Source organism: Triturus cristatus, chromosome 1_1 (genome assembly GCF_964204655.1).
Source record: "Triturus cristatus chromosome 1_1, aTriCri1.1, whole genome shotgun sequence".
Taxonomy (NCBI): domain Eukaryota; kingdom Metazoa; phylum Chordata; class Amphibia; order Caudata; family Salamandridae; genus Triturus; species Triturus cristatus.
Genome location: NC_140579.1, coordinates 147,832,902 through 147,848,937, shown reverse-complemented (window position 1 = coordinate 147,848,937; position 16,036 = coordinate 147,832,902). Strand labels below are relative to the sequence as shown.

The window sequence follows — 16,036 nt, the reverse complement described above, 5'->3', positions numbered from 1 at the left end:
GCCAGGACGTCCCGACAGTCAGCAGGTATTACTAGGTCTGCAAACTCATAGTGTTCAGGAGCCAAGCAGCTAATCGCAGAGCTGTTGATCCGGATGGCAGACCTGGCTGCGGGTAATGCTCAGCACGTTCTGTAATGGACGTAACGACCTAGGTTTGCACTTTGATAGGAGCAGAAGCTCTGTGAACCAGAATTGGCGAGGCTATCTGGGAGCCATGTGAAGTATTTGGCAGAGTTCTTTCCTCATCTTCCGAAGCACCCTTGGGACTAAAGGAATCGGAGGAAAAGTGTAAGCATAAATCTTTGACCAATTTATCAAAAACGCTTTCCCGTACGATCCCTGTTGGGGTAGCCAACTGGCGAAGAATTGGCATTTGTGGTTCAGACTGGTCGCAAATAGGTCTAAACTCGGTTTGCCCCACAACCGAAAGATGTGGTCCAGCGTTGGCCAGTGGAGTTCCCATTAGCGGTTGGTTGTAATTGACCTGCTCAATGAATCCGCCAGGATGTTGGCCACTCCTCGAATATGTACTGCTGTCAGTGTCATTTGGTGCTGAATAGCCCAATCGCAAATTTGCTGGGCCTGTAGGGAAAGCATAGTTAATCTTCTCCCCCTTGTTTGTTTAAATAATGCATGCTTGTTGTGTTAAATTAATACTGAAGCTCCTGATATTATTGAGAGGAAAGATTTTAGAGCCAGGAATATTGCTTTCAACTCTAAAAGGTTTATGTGTAATGTTCGTTGGTGGCCGTCCCATTTCCCTTTCACTGTCAGTCCTTCTAGATGTGCTCCCCACCCCTTGAGGGATGCATCAATTGTTATTGTGAAACCTGGTGGATCCACTAGGAACGATAGGCCTGCGGCTATGTTCGGGATGTGAGTCCACCATAGGAGCGCTTCTTTCATTGAGGTGTTATCCTGATAATATCATCGAAGGATCCTGAAATTTGCAGCAACTGACTGTCCAGCTCCTCTTGCAAGGGTCTCATCCGCAGGCATCAGTTGAGAATGCAGGAGGACAACATTCCCAGAAGCGATTTGTACTTGCGGACTGAAGTGGACTTTTTATGCGAAGTAAGGTTGTCAACTTGGCCTTTGCCTGATGAGTGTCCAAGGTTGCCTTTAAGAATGTTCTTATCTTTGAGGGGATTAACTGAGACTTTGGGAGATATATCGAGAGATCCAAGGATTGGAAGAGAGAAAGACATCTTTGAGTATGACTGTTTGCCACTGTGAAAGATTTCGCCTTTATGAGGCAATCGTCTCGGGGCGCTGAACGGAGGCCAAAAGGTAGGACTTTGAATTGGAAATCCCTGCCAGCCACTCTGAAGCTTAAGAATTTCCTGTGTCTGGGAAGGACAGTGATATGAAAATAGGCGTCCTGAAGGTCTAGGGTCGCCATGAAATCTTCCTGATTTATCAATTGAAGCACCTCCTGAAGAGACAACATCATTAAGGATTGCTTTTTTATAAATGTGTTGAGGCAACGAAGGTCCAAGATGGGACGCCACTCTCCTGATTTCTTTTTTATAAGTAAAAACCTTGAATAGAAACCTGTTCCTCGCTGTGAATTTGGTACCACTTCGATCGCTCCCTTCCTTAACATTATCTCTCTTTGAGACAAAAGTTCCTTTCGATGAGCAGGAGGAGGACCTCTGGGAGGGCAGTTCGGAGGAATCTTTAAAAAGTGTGACCGTTGGAAACTATATCCACAACCCATCTGTCCGTTGTTATTGCAGACCATTCGGGGAGGGAAAAAGGAAATTCTTCCAACAAATTTGACGGAATTGGTGGAAATTGTGGCCGGCAGTGGGCGTTCGTCACTGCTTCTTGGAGCGATCCCTGCCTCTGTAGGCGGTCTTTCCTCTGTAATGTTTGTAGGAGGCGGCAAGAGGTTGTTTAAATGACTGTTGCTGTTGTGAAGATGGGTACCTTGATTTGACCCGGATATGGCTGGTACTGGCTATAACCTCCCCGAAAGGAGGACGAGCCAAGTCCTCTTGCTCCACGAAAGGGCTGCTTCTTGAACTGTAGACTACCAAGAGCCTTTGCAGTATCCGTGTCCTTCGTGAGGGTCTGAAGGGCTTCATCTATGTGAAGTCCAAATAGGGATTCACCATCGTAAGGCATATCAATTATCTTAGTCTGAACCACTTGTCTAAAAGAAGTAGACTTTAGCCAGCCCTGACGCCTCAGGACTGCAGCACCGGCCAGTTGCTTGAATCCTGTGGAAGAAACATCCACTGCGCAATCAATGATCTCAACTGAGATCCTTTCTCCCTCCTGCAGAATTTTGAGAACCTCATATTTGGACTCCTCTGGTAGCATTTCTATAAAAGGTGAAATGTCCGACCACATTTGGCGGTCGCATCTGCCTAAAATAGCAAGAGAATTGGCCGTTCTAAGGGTAGTGGCGCCATGGTGGAAACATTTTTACCGATAGAGTCGAGACGCCTTCCATCTCTATCCATAGGGGCCGACAATGGAGAAGCAGGATTTCTGGCATGACGGTGAGCGAAATCACAGAATCTGGCTTAGGTTGCCCGATGAGGCAAACAGGCGAATTATCCGGAGCCTTATATTTTTTCTCCAATTTAGGCAAGACTGCCGGAATTGAGGCTGGTGTTTTCATGACCTTTAAGCTTTCTTGCCATATGAAGTCAACTATGGGAATAGAGCAAACCTGTCTCTTAGTTTGTTCCTTGAAATCATACAGGAAACAATCAGCCTGCTTAGTAACCATGGGAAGCTGAGACCTCTTTGCGGCTCTCTCCATGAAGGTATGGAAGCCCCTATATCTTCAGGTGGTGAATCTATGGTGGAGTGGAAGGCGATGGTGTCTGGATCTGATAGTCATCCCATTTGTTAGCAAGGGATATCTCCTCCAATTCTCCCTCTTCTCTCTCCTCATCGGTGGTATGAGCCTCCTGGTCCTGATGTTGCGTTACCGCAGGTACTGGAGTAACCAGAGGGGAGGATCTAATCAGCAAGGATGGATGCGTAATAGGCATCTGAGGAACTGAAGATGCCGGCTCTGAAGGAGGGAATCTGCGGTATTAATCCGCTACCATATGCTGTAGGTTTGAAACGAGGGAAAAACGCATTTGGATCATTTGTTCACTTTTCCTATCCTGGTTAGTGATTTCACATAGTCCTTATCTTCATCATCCTGGCATTTAATGAGAAGGTCAGACAGACTGTGAGCCACCCCAAACATACCCTTGTCTTCCGATTCCTCCTCATCTGTTCCATAATGAAAAATTTCCTCTGGAAGACAGGGAGACACCTTACTTGGAGATGTGTGGATAGGCAATATTACCTCCTGTGATGGTATTCTATCGTTAGAAGTGGCTAGATTCGTTGCCTGAGCAACCACGGATGAGGATGTCATAGATGAGGTTTTCGTCGACTGTCTTGATGTCGAAGAGGTTCGTCGACCATGATCTGAATCCAACTTTTTCTGCTCCGTCAACGAGGCTACCATTGACGAAGCCACCGTCGACGATGCTATTGTCGATAAGGCTGCCGTCGACCAGGCTACCGCTGACAATGACTGCGCCGATGAGGACAGCGTCGAAGAGAGAGACTTGCCTTTGATAACCGCCGACAGCCGCAGCGGCGACAAGCTTTCTGTTGACGAAGGTCCTGACAGAAGTAGTTTCTTCTCACCCTCACAGATACTAACGTCGATGGATAAGATGCCGATGACATGATCATCTTAGTCTGAGGAGAAAGTCGACATCGTAGTCGTGGCGACAGAGGTTTTCGTCGACGGGGCATCTTTTTTGTGAGGTAAAGTTGTCTCAGGGAGAGACATTGACGCCTGCTTCCTTTTCGATGCAGTTTTAGAAAGGCGTAGAGGGCACAGACTGACCCTTAAGACAGGCTGGTTCTTTTTTTTGAAGATGAGGGCTGATCTTTAAGTTTTGAGGTGTGATGATGCTTTTTTAACACCTTAGCAGCCTTAGGAGATACCAGCTCCGCCTCACTAGCTCTTTTCTTAGATGCTGTAGTTTTAAGTGAGGAATCACTCTCCTCATCAGATAAAGGATTGTCTTTGGTTTTAAGCTTCTGTAGCCACAGAAGAAGATGTCCTTCTCTATCTCTCAAAGTTTTTGGAGAGAGAGTCCTGCATATTTTGCAGTCTCTTACCTGATGTTCAGGGTGAAGGGAGTAAATACACTTCTTGTGGGGATCATCTGAGTGAAGTCTTAGTTTCCTACAAGAATCACAATGCCTGAAGAGAGATCTTTTTGAAAAAGACATGTTGAACTGAAGATCTGAAGAAATTCAGAAGGCCAAGAGAAAGTACTGAGCAGAGCTCAGGGAGACTCCCTTCACACAACGTTCAGTAGAATATCTGAGAGCCTGGAGGCTCTGTGGAGAGGGTTCTAGAGGGTGCTGTTGTCTGATTGGCTGGAGTTTGGACCATTCCTAATGATTAGGACGAGATATTAAAGTGAATATTTTCTCTATTAACTTTTATGTGAAAGTCATTGCTTAATGTACCGTAGGACTCCCACTTCGATGACGGGGAATGATTCAAGCATGTGAATCTATGAAAGATACCCCAATACTGGAGAACTATGTTTAAGGCCTTTATCTTCTCTCCACTTGGTTTCTGTATAGGAAGAGTAGTGTATATTCAAAATTCTGAAACAAGAAATGTCACAAGATGTCACCTTTGACTGTAGGTCATTAACCACATTACTGCTTGGTATCAACACGTCTTCACCGTTACTTAATTCACTGTTTTAACACTGCCCTTTAGTTGACTTCAAAGCCCTTTTTTCAACCGCAACTTCAAATTAATCCTAACCCTAACCAACATTTTTATTACATTAAGCCAAACCATACTCATTACACTAACTATAACCTTAAATTAAACTAAATAAAAAAATAACCTTATTTTAATCTGAACATTATCGGATACCGTAAGTTAAATTAAACCTAGCACTAACCCTGATTTAAATTAAAGTAAATCAAATGTAAGACAAACTAACATTAACCCTAATTCTAACACTAACCCTATTTCAGGCCACTAAATAAAGAATAAGCAATTTCATTCTAACCTGAATGTGTATCCTAACTGTTCTAAATCTAATGTCATACTAACCCTAACCAAAACCTAACATTAAAATAAAGTAATTTAAGTTAATTAAACAAAATATGTAAAATGTTATAATATTGAACATACACCTAACCATTACAATATACTGAGTTGTTATTAATCCTAACCATGATCTACAATTAAAGTAATTTAAATTACATTGTTCTAATTATATATTGGACTAAATTAATTAAAAACTTATTGTGACCCTAAACTATACCAAAATAAACTAATTAAAAAAACAACTGACTTTATCGAACCCTAATACTAAATTACACATACCTTTAACTATTGAAGTATAGATATTACATCTGATGTAAGGTAGGCTTCAGTAACGTAGTTGAAGTAAATTGTAGGGACGTAGAAGTCAGGCAAAACAATAGGGTCTCAGTAATGGCAGGCGGACCCCTACTGCACTGTTCTTTACGCTTACACCCAGCTCACAAATACACATCAATTTTAAATATAGGTCTTGATATGTCCAAAAATGTAAATTTAGAAAGCCTGTAAATGAAGCACAGCCTAGAGCAGTGCTACTCAAAGTACGGCCCGGGGACCGATTGGGGCCCTCTTGACCTTTACACCAGCACTAGCTACTGCTTAGTCGCTGAACACTAATATTCAGAAAGAAATGTTAAATAAACAGGCAAGCATTTATTCATCTGCAAATAAATGCTTGCCTGTTTATTTACCATGTTTTTAGACCTCCGTACACAATCCGTGATGTACCCAGAGCCCCCTACCGCCACCCTTCTGTAATCATTGGGGCCCCGGGTCACACCACAGACCATACTTTGTGGTCCCTGGGCAAATGTTTGCGAGACCCCCTGGCCTAGAGGGTGGAACTTCAGATAATGGATTTGCAAGTGGTTGCTAAATACAAGAAGGTAATGAATGTATCACAGGTTGAAACGTCAGCCTAAGTATTTCGGCAAATAGCCAACATTCAACGATTTGCATTGGTGAAGGCCAGCTTTCAATGATTTGTACACATAACATTATTATTATTATCTTTTTGGGGGGGGTAGCGATTTTTAGCGCATGATTGTTTTTTCTGTTTTTTCTACAATAATTAGTTAACTTTCCCTCTAATTATGTAAGTTGTTAGTGTCTAAATTTCAGGTATATATTTGTGAATTTAGATGCTTTGTTTATTTCTACATTTTCACTTTGTGTACGTCTTATACTTGAATTAAATGTTATAAAAAATCTCATAAGCGTGATTAATAGCACCTTCTATTACCCAGTTCCAGTAAATTTACCAGAAATCTCTCTCAAGTCTTTCTTCAGCATCTGTGTATGTGCTTATCCCCAAGACCTCTGCCTTCTGCTGCAAGACAGCGGGTGTTAGTTAAGGAAGCTCTTTGTGTCTCATGACAAGTGGATAAGAACATGAAAAAGGTGGAATGCAATAAAAAAAATTGGCATTTTAAAACCCAACGCTACATCATTTGCTTGCTGTCGGAACAACATTTTTTTCTATTTTCTATGTGGATGAGTGGAGGTCTTTGTTTTCTTCTAAAGCACAAAGGGCCTTTAGGGATAAATGTTGTGCTTAGAATAAATATAACACAACATACCATTGGCTGGGCATAGAAGATTGTATTGTATTGAACTTTCTTCCTGGTACGTCTTTGTAGGATGGTTACCTCCAAATTGTCCTTAACAGATGGTCTCCCAATAAAATCCCACCAGAAACCCAAGGTCTGCATGTGTTATGCCCTGCATACGGTGTAGCACCTTGAGAGGCTACAATTTGGCAGCCTTTGGCCATGAATTGTGGAACAAGCTTCTAGTGGAGCTGAGAAATGAAACCTCCCTCTGGAAGTTCAGCAAAGGACTAAAGTCCCATCTCTTTACTGTGCAATCGGTGAGTGGGTAGATGCAGACATGCCGATAAAGATGGTATGATCAATAGAGTGCAATAAATTAGTCTCATTGAAATATGGCTTGTGAAACTGTCCCCACGTGTCGCTTACCTGTTCAGGTCGCGGACCATGAATGACTGCATGTCAGATGAAGGACCCCGAAAGATGATGGGCTTGGGTGGGATTCGTTCACCCTGGTGACTGGGCTGGCGCTGAATGTGAGGGTTCCTGAGAGCTACGCTGATGTCATTTAGGAGGCGTGGCAAAGGGGCCAGCTTCATCATGGCTTCCTGGGAGAAAGAAACAGGAAATTAGGTCATACAGAAGCCAGGAATAAAGATCTAACTTCTGTCCAGTTTCCTGGGATTGAGAAGCAGGAAATGACATTGCAGTGGATGTGAGCAGAGATCCCAATTTCATCTGGATTCCTGGGAGAAAGAAATAGGAACCTAGATCTTGAAAGAGGATAGGTCAAAGACATAGTTTCTTTTTGGCTTCCGGCAAGTGAAGAACAGGAAATATGGTCCTAGGCACACATACAGCTGTTACAAGGCATCCAGGGGCAGGGATACAAAATACGTTCATACGGAAGACTGGATAGAAAGCCCATTTTATCATGAATTTCTGAAACAATAAAATAAGTTGACAAGAAGGTGAATAACAGCTTAAAGTTTTTCCTGTTCTATAGGAAGAAAGAAACATACAATTTGATCACAGAAAAAAGGTCGCAAGAAGGTGAATGGGCTGTTTCAGCATTGCTTCCTCTGAGAAATAAACAGGTACAGGAAATTCATTTTCAGGAAAGTCAGAACCATGGCTGAGCAAGGCCGCCTACGTGAATAAGCTAATACCGTCTTAGTGACCTGACCTCAGTCATTGCCAAAGGGATTTTCACTCTTTTACTGTGCCTTTTTTGGGGTGTGAGGGCCCCTGTCTCCAAATTCCCAGAAACCCCTCCCGGCTGTGCTCTGTCCGTTATCATCGCCTGCCTTACCTGTGAAGATCTCTTAGGATAGAACTAAGGGCTGTTGACCAAGGTACTTTTTGTGTCTAACGTGCTCCCTCACCCGGATCCCATTCTGCTCAATTTACCTTGCTAAGTTGCGGCATGACCTCCCAGAGCAGAGCGTGCAGTGTGGACAGTTCCCGACCCAAGTCAATATAGCCCTCAAAGCTGCTGCTGTTCGTAGAGGTGTCCAGGTTGGATATCTCATAGAGGAATTGCTGCATGCTCGCCCACTCCAACTCGAGGAACTCATTCATGAAGGACATGTACTCTTCTTTACTGCCAAACCTACTGAGAGAACATGGAGCAAGATTAGTGCAGAAATACTGCAGAGCAGGCACCTCCTTACCCCTTTGGGGCCGAGGTTGAGGCCTGGCGACAGGCACAAAAAGTTAGGAAAAACAGATCTGAAGGAGAGGGTGGACTAAAGAAAACGAGTCGCAAATCCTAATTAGCGAGTCGCAAATAAGTTTGGACTCGCTAATTAGGGTTTGTACATGGCCCTTACGTATTTTTGCACGTGCAAACGGGTCACAAACCCGTTTGCGCATGCAAAAATACGTCTTTCATCTGGCCCCTAAAGCCTTCACTCACTTACTGTGACCTTCAATGCACTAAGGACACAATGGGCCATATGTAAGAAATTTCCAATTTGCATTTCCTAAATAGCGAATGCTAAGAAATCACAATTTAGGAAATGCAAAAGGGAATGTACAAAAATTGTGATTTTCTAATAGCGATTTCTATGGAGTAGCAATCGCTATTAGGAAATCGCAGTTTAGAAAAGGCAAAACAGCTAGTACCTATGCCCTTTTAGTTCCCCTTAAATGACAATCCAATGCAAGAGATGCTCGTGTAAAGTGCTCCAATGACCTCGGGGCATGTGCACACTCCATGGCACTTTAGAAAAACCTTTTGGGGTGCTTTTTTTAAAGTGTACATGGTTACCATCGGATTGGGTCCGATGGTAATAGCATTTCCAAAATGCCCATTTCGCTTTAGGAAATGCTTTGTACATATGCTTAGGAAATCCCAAATAGGAAATCCCTATTTGCGATGGAGTAGAAATCGCATTTTGAGATCGCACAAATGCATTTGTACATTAGGAAGGGCAATCTAGCATTTCCTAAGGGCCCGAAATTGCAATTTGCTTCATTAAGAAATGCTAAATCCTTTTGTGTATATGGCCATGTACCCTCTAGAGTGTGCAAGTCTTTTGGTGCAAATTCATCCAGTTTCTCTTCTAGGTCAGTTTAGGAATCCCATGCCCTCTGTCTTTCACATGTACACAGTATAAACTCCACATACCACACCAGTGTCAGTATTTCCAACACCCACTGTTCAATCCTGCAGCTGTACCAGCTGTACCATGCTACTGGAACATACAAATCAAGGCCGTTTTTTTTTTGCCTTGACTGTGGATCAATAAGAGTTTGAGGTGACAAATAGGGTTCCTGGAGACATCCTTGACCCCAAAATGGCTTACCTGTTAAAGTTAGCCAGGTTCTGGATGACTTTTGCGATGAGTGTTAATGTGCGTGACGTCTGCTCGTCTGGATACTCTTGCATGAGGCCAAAAAGGCTGGGGGACATGATGGCCGGACAAAGAAAACGCAGGAAGAGCGAGGAGCTGATTAGGCGGTCAGCGATGTCTTCCCTCCCCCGCTCAGTGCAACGCATCCGCCAGGAGGCAAACACCTCCTTGAGTTCCCTCGGGAACACACTGCACAGAGGAGAAGAGAAAGAAAGTTTCAGAAATCCCAAGGGTGGAAGATGAGAGGAAGTGACAATGAAGGATAAGTTACTTACCTGTAATCCTAGTTCCCTTCCAGGGGTATACTCATCAAAGTCATAAGCACTGAATAATCCCCACTCACGTGCTGGACCCCGGAGCACATATAAAAATACATATATATGTGTATGTTTAACCAAACAAGTACAGAGTACTTGCAAAACATACATATATACATGTATACATACATAAACATGCAGCCTATTATAGTTCCAATAGGTTAATATGACAAAATTACATGGATTTCTCATTGAATGAAAATAATTCCACCTATAAATACTGTAATAGAGAACATACACTCCAATAGTGTTCCAAGACAGCCCTTTATTTTCAGAGAAAGAAATAGGTGATAGCAGGCAATTAGCCCATAGGCTGCATGGATGAAGAAAAAATCACACTACTATAAAAAAAACTGGCACCTTGCCTTTAAGACTTCATATAGACTACATATATATGTATTTTTATATATGCTCCGGGGTCCCGCACGTGGGCGGGGATTATTCAGTGCTTATGACTAATGATTAGTATCCCCTGGAAGAGAATCACAGTTACCTTACTCCAGGAACAAACTTCACTACCTGCAGTTTCACTCATGAAACAATGAGAGAATAGATTTCCTCACACATTTAGTTCAAAAAGGGAACATGAACCTTGTGACAGTCAAGAAGGCTGGTGGAAGATGACTATCATCCCAAAAAGAAGTCAAGTTAGCTGGAAGCCTTACACACTGAACACATCAGGGGGCAACTATGACACTCATCCCAGCCAGAAGTCAAGAGAATCAAATCTCTATGACACTCATCATGACGGGGGCACCATGACTGTCATTGCAACAAGACGTCCAGGGAACGTATCAAAGTCATACACAGTGCTAGGTCTGGGTGTCCACTGATGCGACTACTGCAGCGGTCCAGACACCTAGTGCTCTTCAATAGCATCCCCTGTTGCTACACCATGTGCTGTCTTAAACGTAGTACAGCAGTGCCCTTCAGTACTTTTATTATACAGTTAATTAAAACCGTAACATACAAACATCATGTTGATACTTAATAAAATTCAAGGATTAAAAACAAAAAACAAAATTGTATACACAATTATAAAATATGGCAATATGAAGTAAATGTCAATTCCAAAAGCAGCATTTCAGGTTGATGGCTATATGAAAACAAGTTACTTACCTATAACTGTAGTTCTCCAGTATTGGAAGCTTTCATAGATTCACATGCCTGAATCATCCCCCGTTGTAGAGACGGGAGTCTCCGGTATATAAAAAAGCAATGTTTAGTTGGATAGCAAACTGAAAAGAGGCCTAGGCCCATTTCCCTTTTGCAACCCACAACCTTCGTTATGTAAAAGAGACCAAACTTGTTCCTGAACCAATCAGAGCTCCTCACCCTCCAGAACCCTCCTGAGAGAACCGTCTGCCCCTCAGATTTTCGTGCACTTGCGCCCTAGACCCCTTTTGTGCTAAATCCAAGGTGAGCCACTCCGGGGAGGAGGGTGGGTCGCATGTGAATCTATGAAAGCTTCCAATACTGGAGAACTACAGTTACAGGTAAGTAACTTGTTTTCTTACTCCAGTATTGGAGCTTTCATAGATTCACATGCCTGAATCAGAACAGCGAGCAGTAAAACATAGCACATTTTTTGTTACCCAAGACCTGGTACAAGGGAATATATGTAGCTCGATAAAAGCGGTCTTTATATACCAACACACACAGAAAAAACACTTTCCAAATTACATATAATACAATATACAACAATAAAAATGTGCATATGTAACCAATAAAAAAGGAAGGAGGGTCGGTAAAGAGGGCTCACTGTCATTGGAGAAGGTTCCTCAGTACTGCTTGTCCTACTGCCGCATCTTTCTCTGCAGGGGCATCAAGGCAGTAATGTCTGGTGAAAGTATGCGTACTCTTCCAGGTAGCAGCCCTGCAGATATCCTGATTAGGTACTCCAGCAAATAAAGCAGTGGAGGTGGACACTGCTCTTGTAGAATGAGCACGGACACGTGCATTCAACGGCTTTCCTGCCGCCTGATGACAAAACTGTATTGCAGTTGAAATCCATCGTGCAATTTCCCTCTTTGACAAAGGGAACCCCTTCCTGGGGGAACTATAAGCCACAAACAGCTACGGAAAGGCCTTGTTTGCTGCAAGTAAAACTTCAGACAACGTTGAACATCCAATGAATGAAGAGCTCTCTCTGCTGCTGTTGACGGATGAGGGAAAAACCTCCTAAGGATCAGTGGTTCATTCAGATGAAAGTCTGTAGGCACTTTCGGAATGAATTTTGGATTAGCCCTGAGAACAATCATGTCCTCTTTGAACTGCAAAAAATGTTCTTGTATCGTGAGAACCTGTATTTCCCCAACTCTTCTGGCTGAAGTGAGAACTATTAGAAGAGCTACCTTCCAGGATAAGAACTTCAGATCCGCCCTGTGAATTGGTTAGAAGGGCTGCTTCATCAAATGAGATAAAACAATGTTTAACTGCCAGAGAGGTGGAGGAGGTCTTATGGAAGGAAAAGTCTGAAACAACCCTTTCATAAATTGTTTGATAGTCCTTTCAGACCACAGTGATGGACCTGAGGAAGTTCTTCTGTATCGAGAAATCGCAGCAAGATGCACATTAATAGAAGCATGGGCTAAACCAGACCTTGCCAACATTAAAATATATGGAATAATCTCATGTGCCGGTGAGCTTAGAGGATGAATGTTACGTTCTTGGCACCACAAACAGAATCTCTTCCATGTCATCCTATATGTCTTGTTTGTACTTTCCGCCCTGGCTTTTGCTGGTACTTCTCTGCATTCTGATGAAATATCTAGGTGTTGAAATACGCAGTGTTCAGGAGCCAGGCCGCTAAGCGTAGCGATCTCGGGTCTGGATGAAGCACTTGTCCCCGGGACATTGTCAGGAGTGATGGTATTGGTTGCAGATGAATCAAATGATCCTTCGGCAGCAGGAGCAACTCTGTGAACCAGTGTTGCCTGGGCCACCACAGAGCAATCAGTATCACTTTGTACGGTTCTTTTTTTAACTTCGTTAGAACGCGTGGCAGGAGGGGAACCGGAGGAAAGGCGTAGGCAAAGAAGCCTGACCATGCCATCAAAAACGCATTCCCCCAAGATCCCCTCTGGTGATGCCAACTTGTGAAGAACCGGCATTTTTTGTTCTGAGCTGTCGCAAACAGATCTACTGTCGGAACTCCCCATTTGAAGAAGATGCTTTGTAAAATTTCCTGGTTGATTTCCCACTCGTGGCATGTGGACTTTAGTCTGCTGAGAGTGTCTGCTTTGACATTCTGATCTCCTAGAAGATGTTCCGCTTTTAGTGACACCTCGTGTTGAACAGCCCACTTCCATATCTTTTGTGCTTCCTGTGACAGGGAAAGTGATCTTGTACCTCCCTGCTTGTTGATATAGTGCATTGCAGTTGTGTTGTCTGTTCTTACCAGAACAGATGCTCCCTGAATTCTTGGTAGGAAACCCAGCAATGCCAAGCCTATCGCTTTGAGCTCCAGCAAGTTGATGTGTAGCTGCTGTTCCTGCAATCCCCACCGACCGCTGACCTGTAGATCCTGAAGGAACGCACCCCATCCTTCCAGTGATGCATCGGTGGTAATTACCAATGGAGCTGGTTCGGTCAAGAAAGAAAGGCCCACCAAAATGTTCCTTTGTGGGTCCACCATGTTAGTGTTTGCCCCATAGCCGGCGTGATCTTCACCTTGTCATCGAAGGATCCCTCTGCCTGGTGCCATTGCCGGTCCAGTTCCTACTGTAATAGACGCATCTTTAGTCGGCATAAAGGAATCAGAGGTATGCAAGAGGACATTGTCCCCAGTAGCGACTTGTACTTGCGTACTGAAAGACACTTTTCTCTTGTGAAATTCTTGGCAAGCGTCATGAGACCCAGTTGCCTCTCTTTGGAGGGAAATGCCTTGTTTACAGAGGTGTCTAGAATCGCTCCGAGGACCGTGATTTTCCTTGAAGGTTGAAGGGATGATTTCTCTATATTCAAAACCAGCCCCAGTTCGGCAAATAATTGTATGCATGCCGTAGTTGACACCTGGGCTGAAGTTTCTAATGGTGCTTTTATCAACCAGTCGTCCAGGTATGGAAATACCTGGTGTCTTAGCTTTCTGAGAAAAGCTGCCACTGGCGCGAGACACTTCGTAAAAACTCTTGGGCTGATTTGAGGCCAAACGGTAGTACGTTGAACTGGTAATGGTCTCCGGCTACAGCAAACCGAAGATACTGTCTGTGGGAAGGATGAATGGGGATGTGAAAATACGCATCCTTTAAATCTAGAGTGGTCATATGATCCCCTGGGTTTAAGAGCAGCAGAATGTCTTGGAGGGTCACCATCCGGAAAGACTGCTTCTTGAGATAAGTATTCAGCGACCTCAGGTCTAGAATAGGACGCCATTGGAGAGCATTCTTCCGGACCAGGAAGAAACGGGAGTAAAACCCTTTTCCGTTTTGGGAGATCGGCACCAGTTCTATTGCTCCCTTTCAGAGCATTGTCCGAATCTCCCGACGCATCTGAGATAGATGTTTGATCTCTTGACTTGTCGGCGGTGTGCAAGGAGGGAATTGAAGAAATTCTAAAGTGTGTCCGAATTGTATTATATTGAGGACCCATCTGTCCGTCGTTATTTTCTGCCAATGATGCAGATGGGAAGCAACTCTTCCACCCAGAGGAACTTGTGGAGGGGAATAAATACATGTAGCCGGATCCAGAAGGTTGTCATTGTCTTCTGTCATTGTCCTTTCCTTGACGACCCGCTCGTCCTCTAGGAGCAGACTTTGTGTAGGTCTCTGATTGTTTTTGACCATATTGCTGTCGGTATGGTTGTGATGATGAGGAATAAGAGGGGTATCTCCCCTGCTGGTAACCCCCTCTCTTAGGATGATTGGCCTCTCCCTCTGGCATCCCGAAAGGGCACTTTACGGAACTGTAGCGAACCTAGGACTTTTGCAGTATCCGTACCTTTTTTGATACCTTGAAGTGCGTCATCCACCTGTTTTCCAAACAAATTTTCTCCGTCGAAAGGGAGATCTAGAATCTTATTTTGCACCTCTGGTCTAAAGGCAGTCGCCCTTAACCACCCCTGATGCCGTGTCACCACCGCTCCTCCAAGTGATCAGAAGGCAGTGGTCGCCATATCCATCGCACAGTCAATGACTTCAGCCGAAGCCCTTTCTCCTTCCTGAAGGCGCTTTTTCGCCTCCTCTCTATTGTCCTCTGGGATGAGGTCCATGTAAGGTGCCATATCACACCACATCTGCCTATCGAATCTGCCCAGGATGGCAAGGGCATTTGCAGCTTTAACTAGGAGAGCAGACATGGATGAGAACCTCTTTCCTGCATTGTCTAATCGTCTCCCCTCTCTGTCAGGAGGTGCTGATATAGGCGCAGAGGGATTCTTGGACTTTTGTTGCGCCGCTTGCGAAATTACCGAATCAGGTTTTGGATGGCCCAGTAAATACGCTGGTGCATCCAAAGGAGCTTTATATATTTTTCCCAATCTAGCAAGCACAGTTGTAACTGTTGCCGGTGTCTTCATCACTTTTAATCCTTCTTCCCATACATGGCTCACAATTGGGATAGACCGGACTGACTTGTGGTATGGTTCCTTAACCCGTTCTGTGCCCATGACGAGCTGGACTCGTCATGGAGCACAGTCGCGATGTGCCCATGACGAGTCCAGCTCGTCATGACACCCACCCACGGGGGAAGCGCTGACGCTCCCCCGTGAGTGGTCGATCCTTTTTGTTTTTACTAGGAAGGCAGGGGAAGACCTTCCCCTGCCTCCCCCCGCATCATTAATGACGTCAGCGCGCAAGCCGCACTGACGTCATTGGAGGTTTCCCCTTTGTTCTCCGTCGCGCAGGAAGCCATTTCTTTCTTGCGCGTCGGAGAGGAAAGGTGAGTTTTGGGGCTGGAGAGGGGGGATTTTCGGCAATCAGTTGCGTAGTTGGGTTGGGGCGGTGGGGGCACTATTTTGGGGGAGGACAAAGGCATTCAGTTAAGGCTCGGCTTGCTTTAGCGGACGTTTGAGGACGGACAGAGAGGGAATAGGACTCGGGCAATGTCCTCTTCTTTTTTTGTGCTGGCAGCTGTCCCCACCTCTCTCCCTATTATTCCCTCTCTTTCTGTCTTGGTCATCACTTACAGAAAACCGTGACTTGAAGAAACGGGTCACAGCCTCTCTTTCCTTCTTTCATTTAGTTGCTTCCCTGTGAAATGGAT

The 16,036-nt window shown here is 44.3% G+C and overlaps 1 protein-coding gene across 6 annotated transcripts in view; it reads right to left on the bottom strand.

Annotated features, from left to right (window-relative positions):
• Positions 1-16,036, bottom strand: part of SYNGAP1 (synaptic Ras GTPase activating protein 1) — a 1,959,930-nt gene that overhangs the window by 193,392 nt on the left and 1,750,502 nt on the right. For 4 of the 6 annotated variants that reach the window (XM_085623761.1, XM_085623749.1, XM_085623769.1 and 1 more), the window contains 3 exons: positions 9,471-9,707; positions 8,071-8,275; positions 7,090-7,268 (listed from right to left, as the gene is read on the bottom strand). In XM_085623761.1, the coding sequence (XP_085479887.1) occupies positions 7,090-7,268; positions 8,071-8,275; positions 9,471-9,707 (621 nt within the window). The remainder of the gene's footprint in view (positions 1-7,089; positions 7,269-8,070; positions 8,276-9,470; positions 9,708-16,036) is intronic. The other 2 variants (XM_085623752.1, XM_085623772.1) reach the window with 1 other exon arrangement.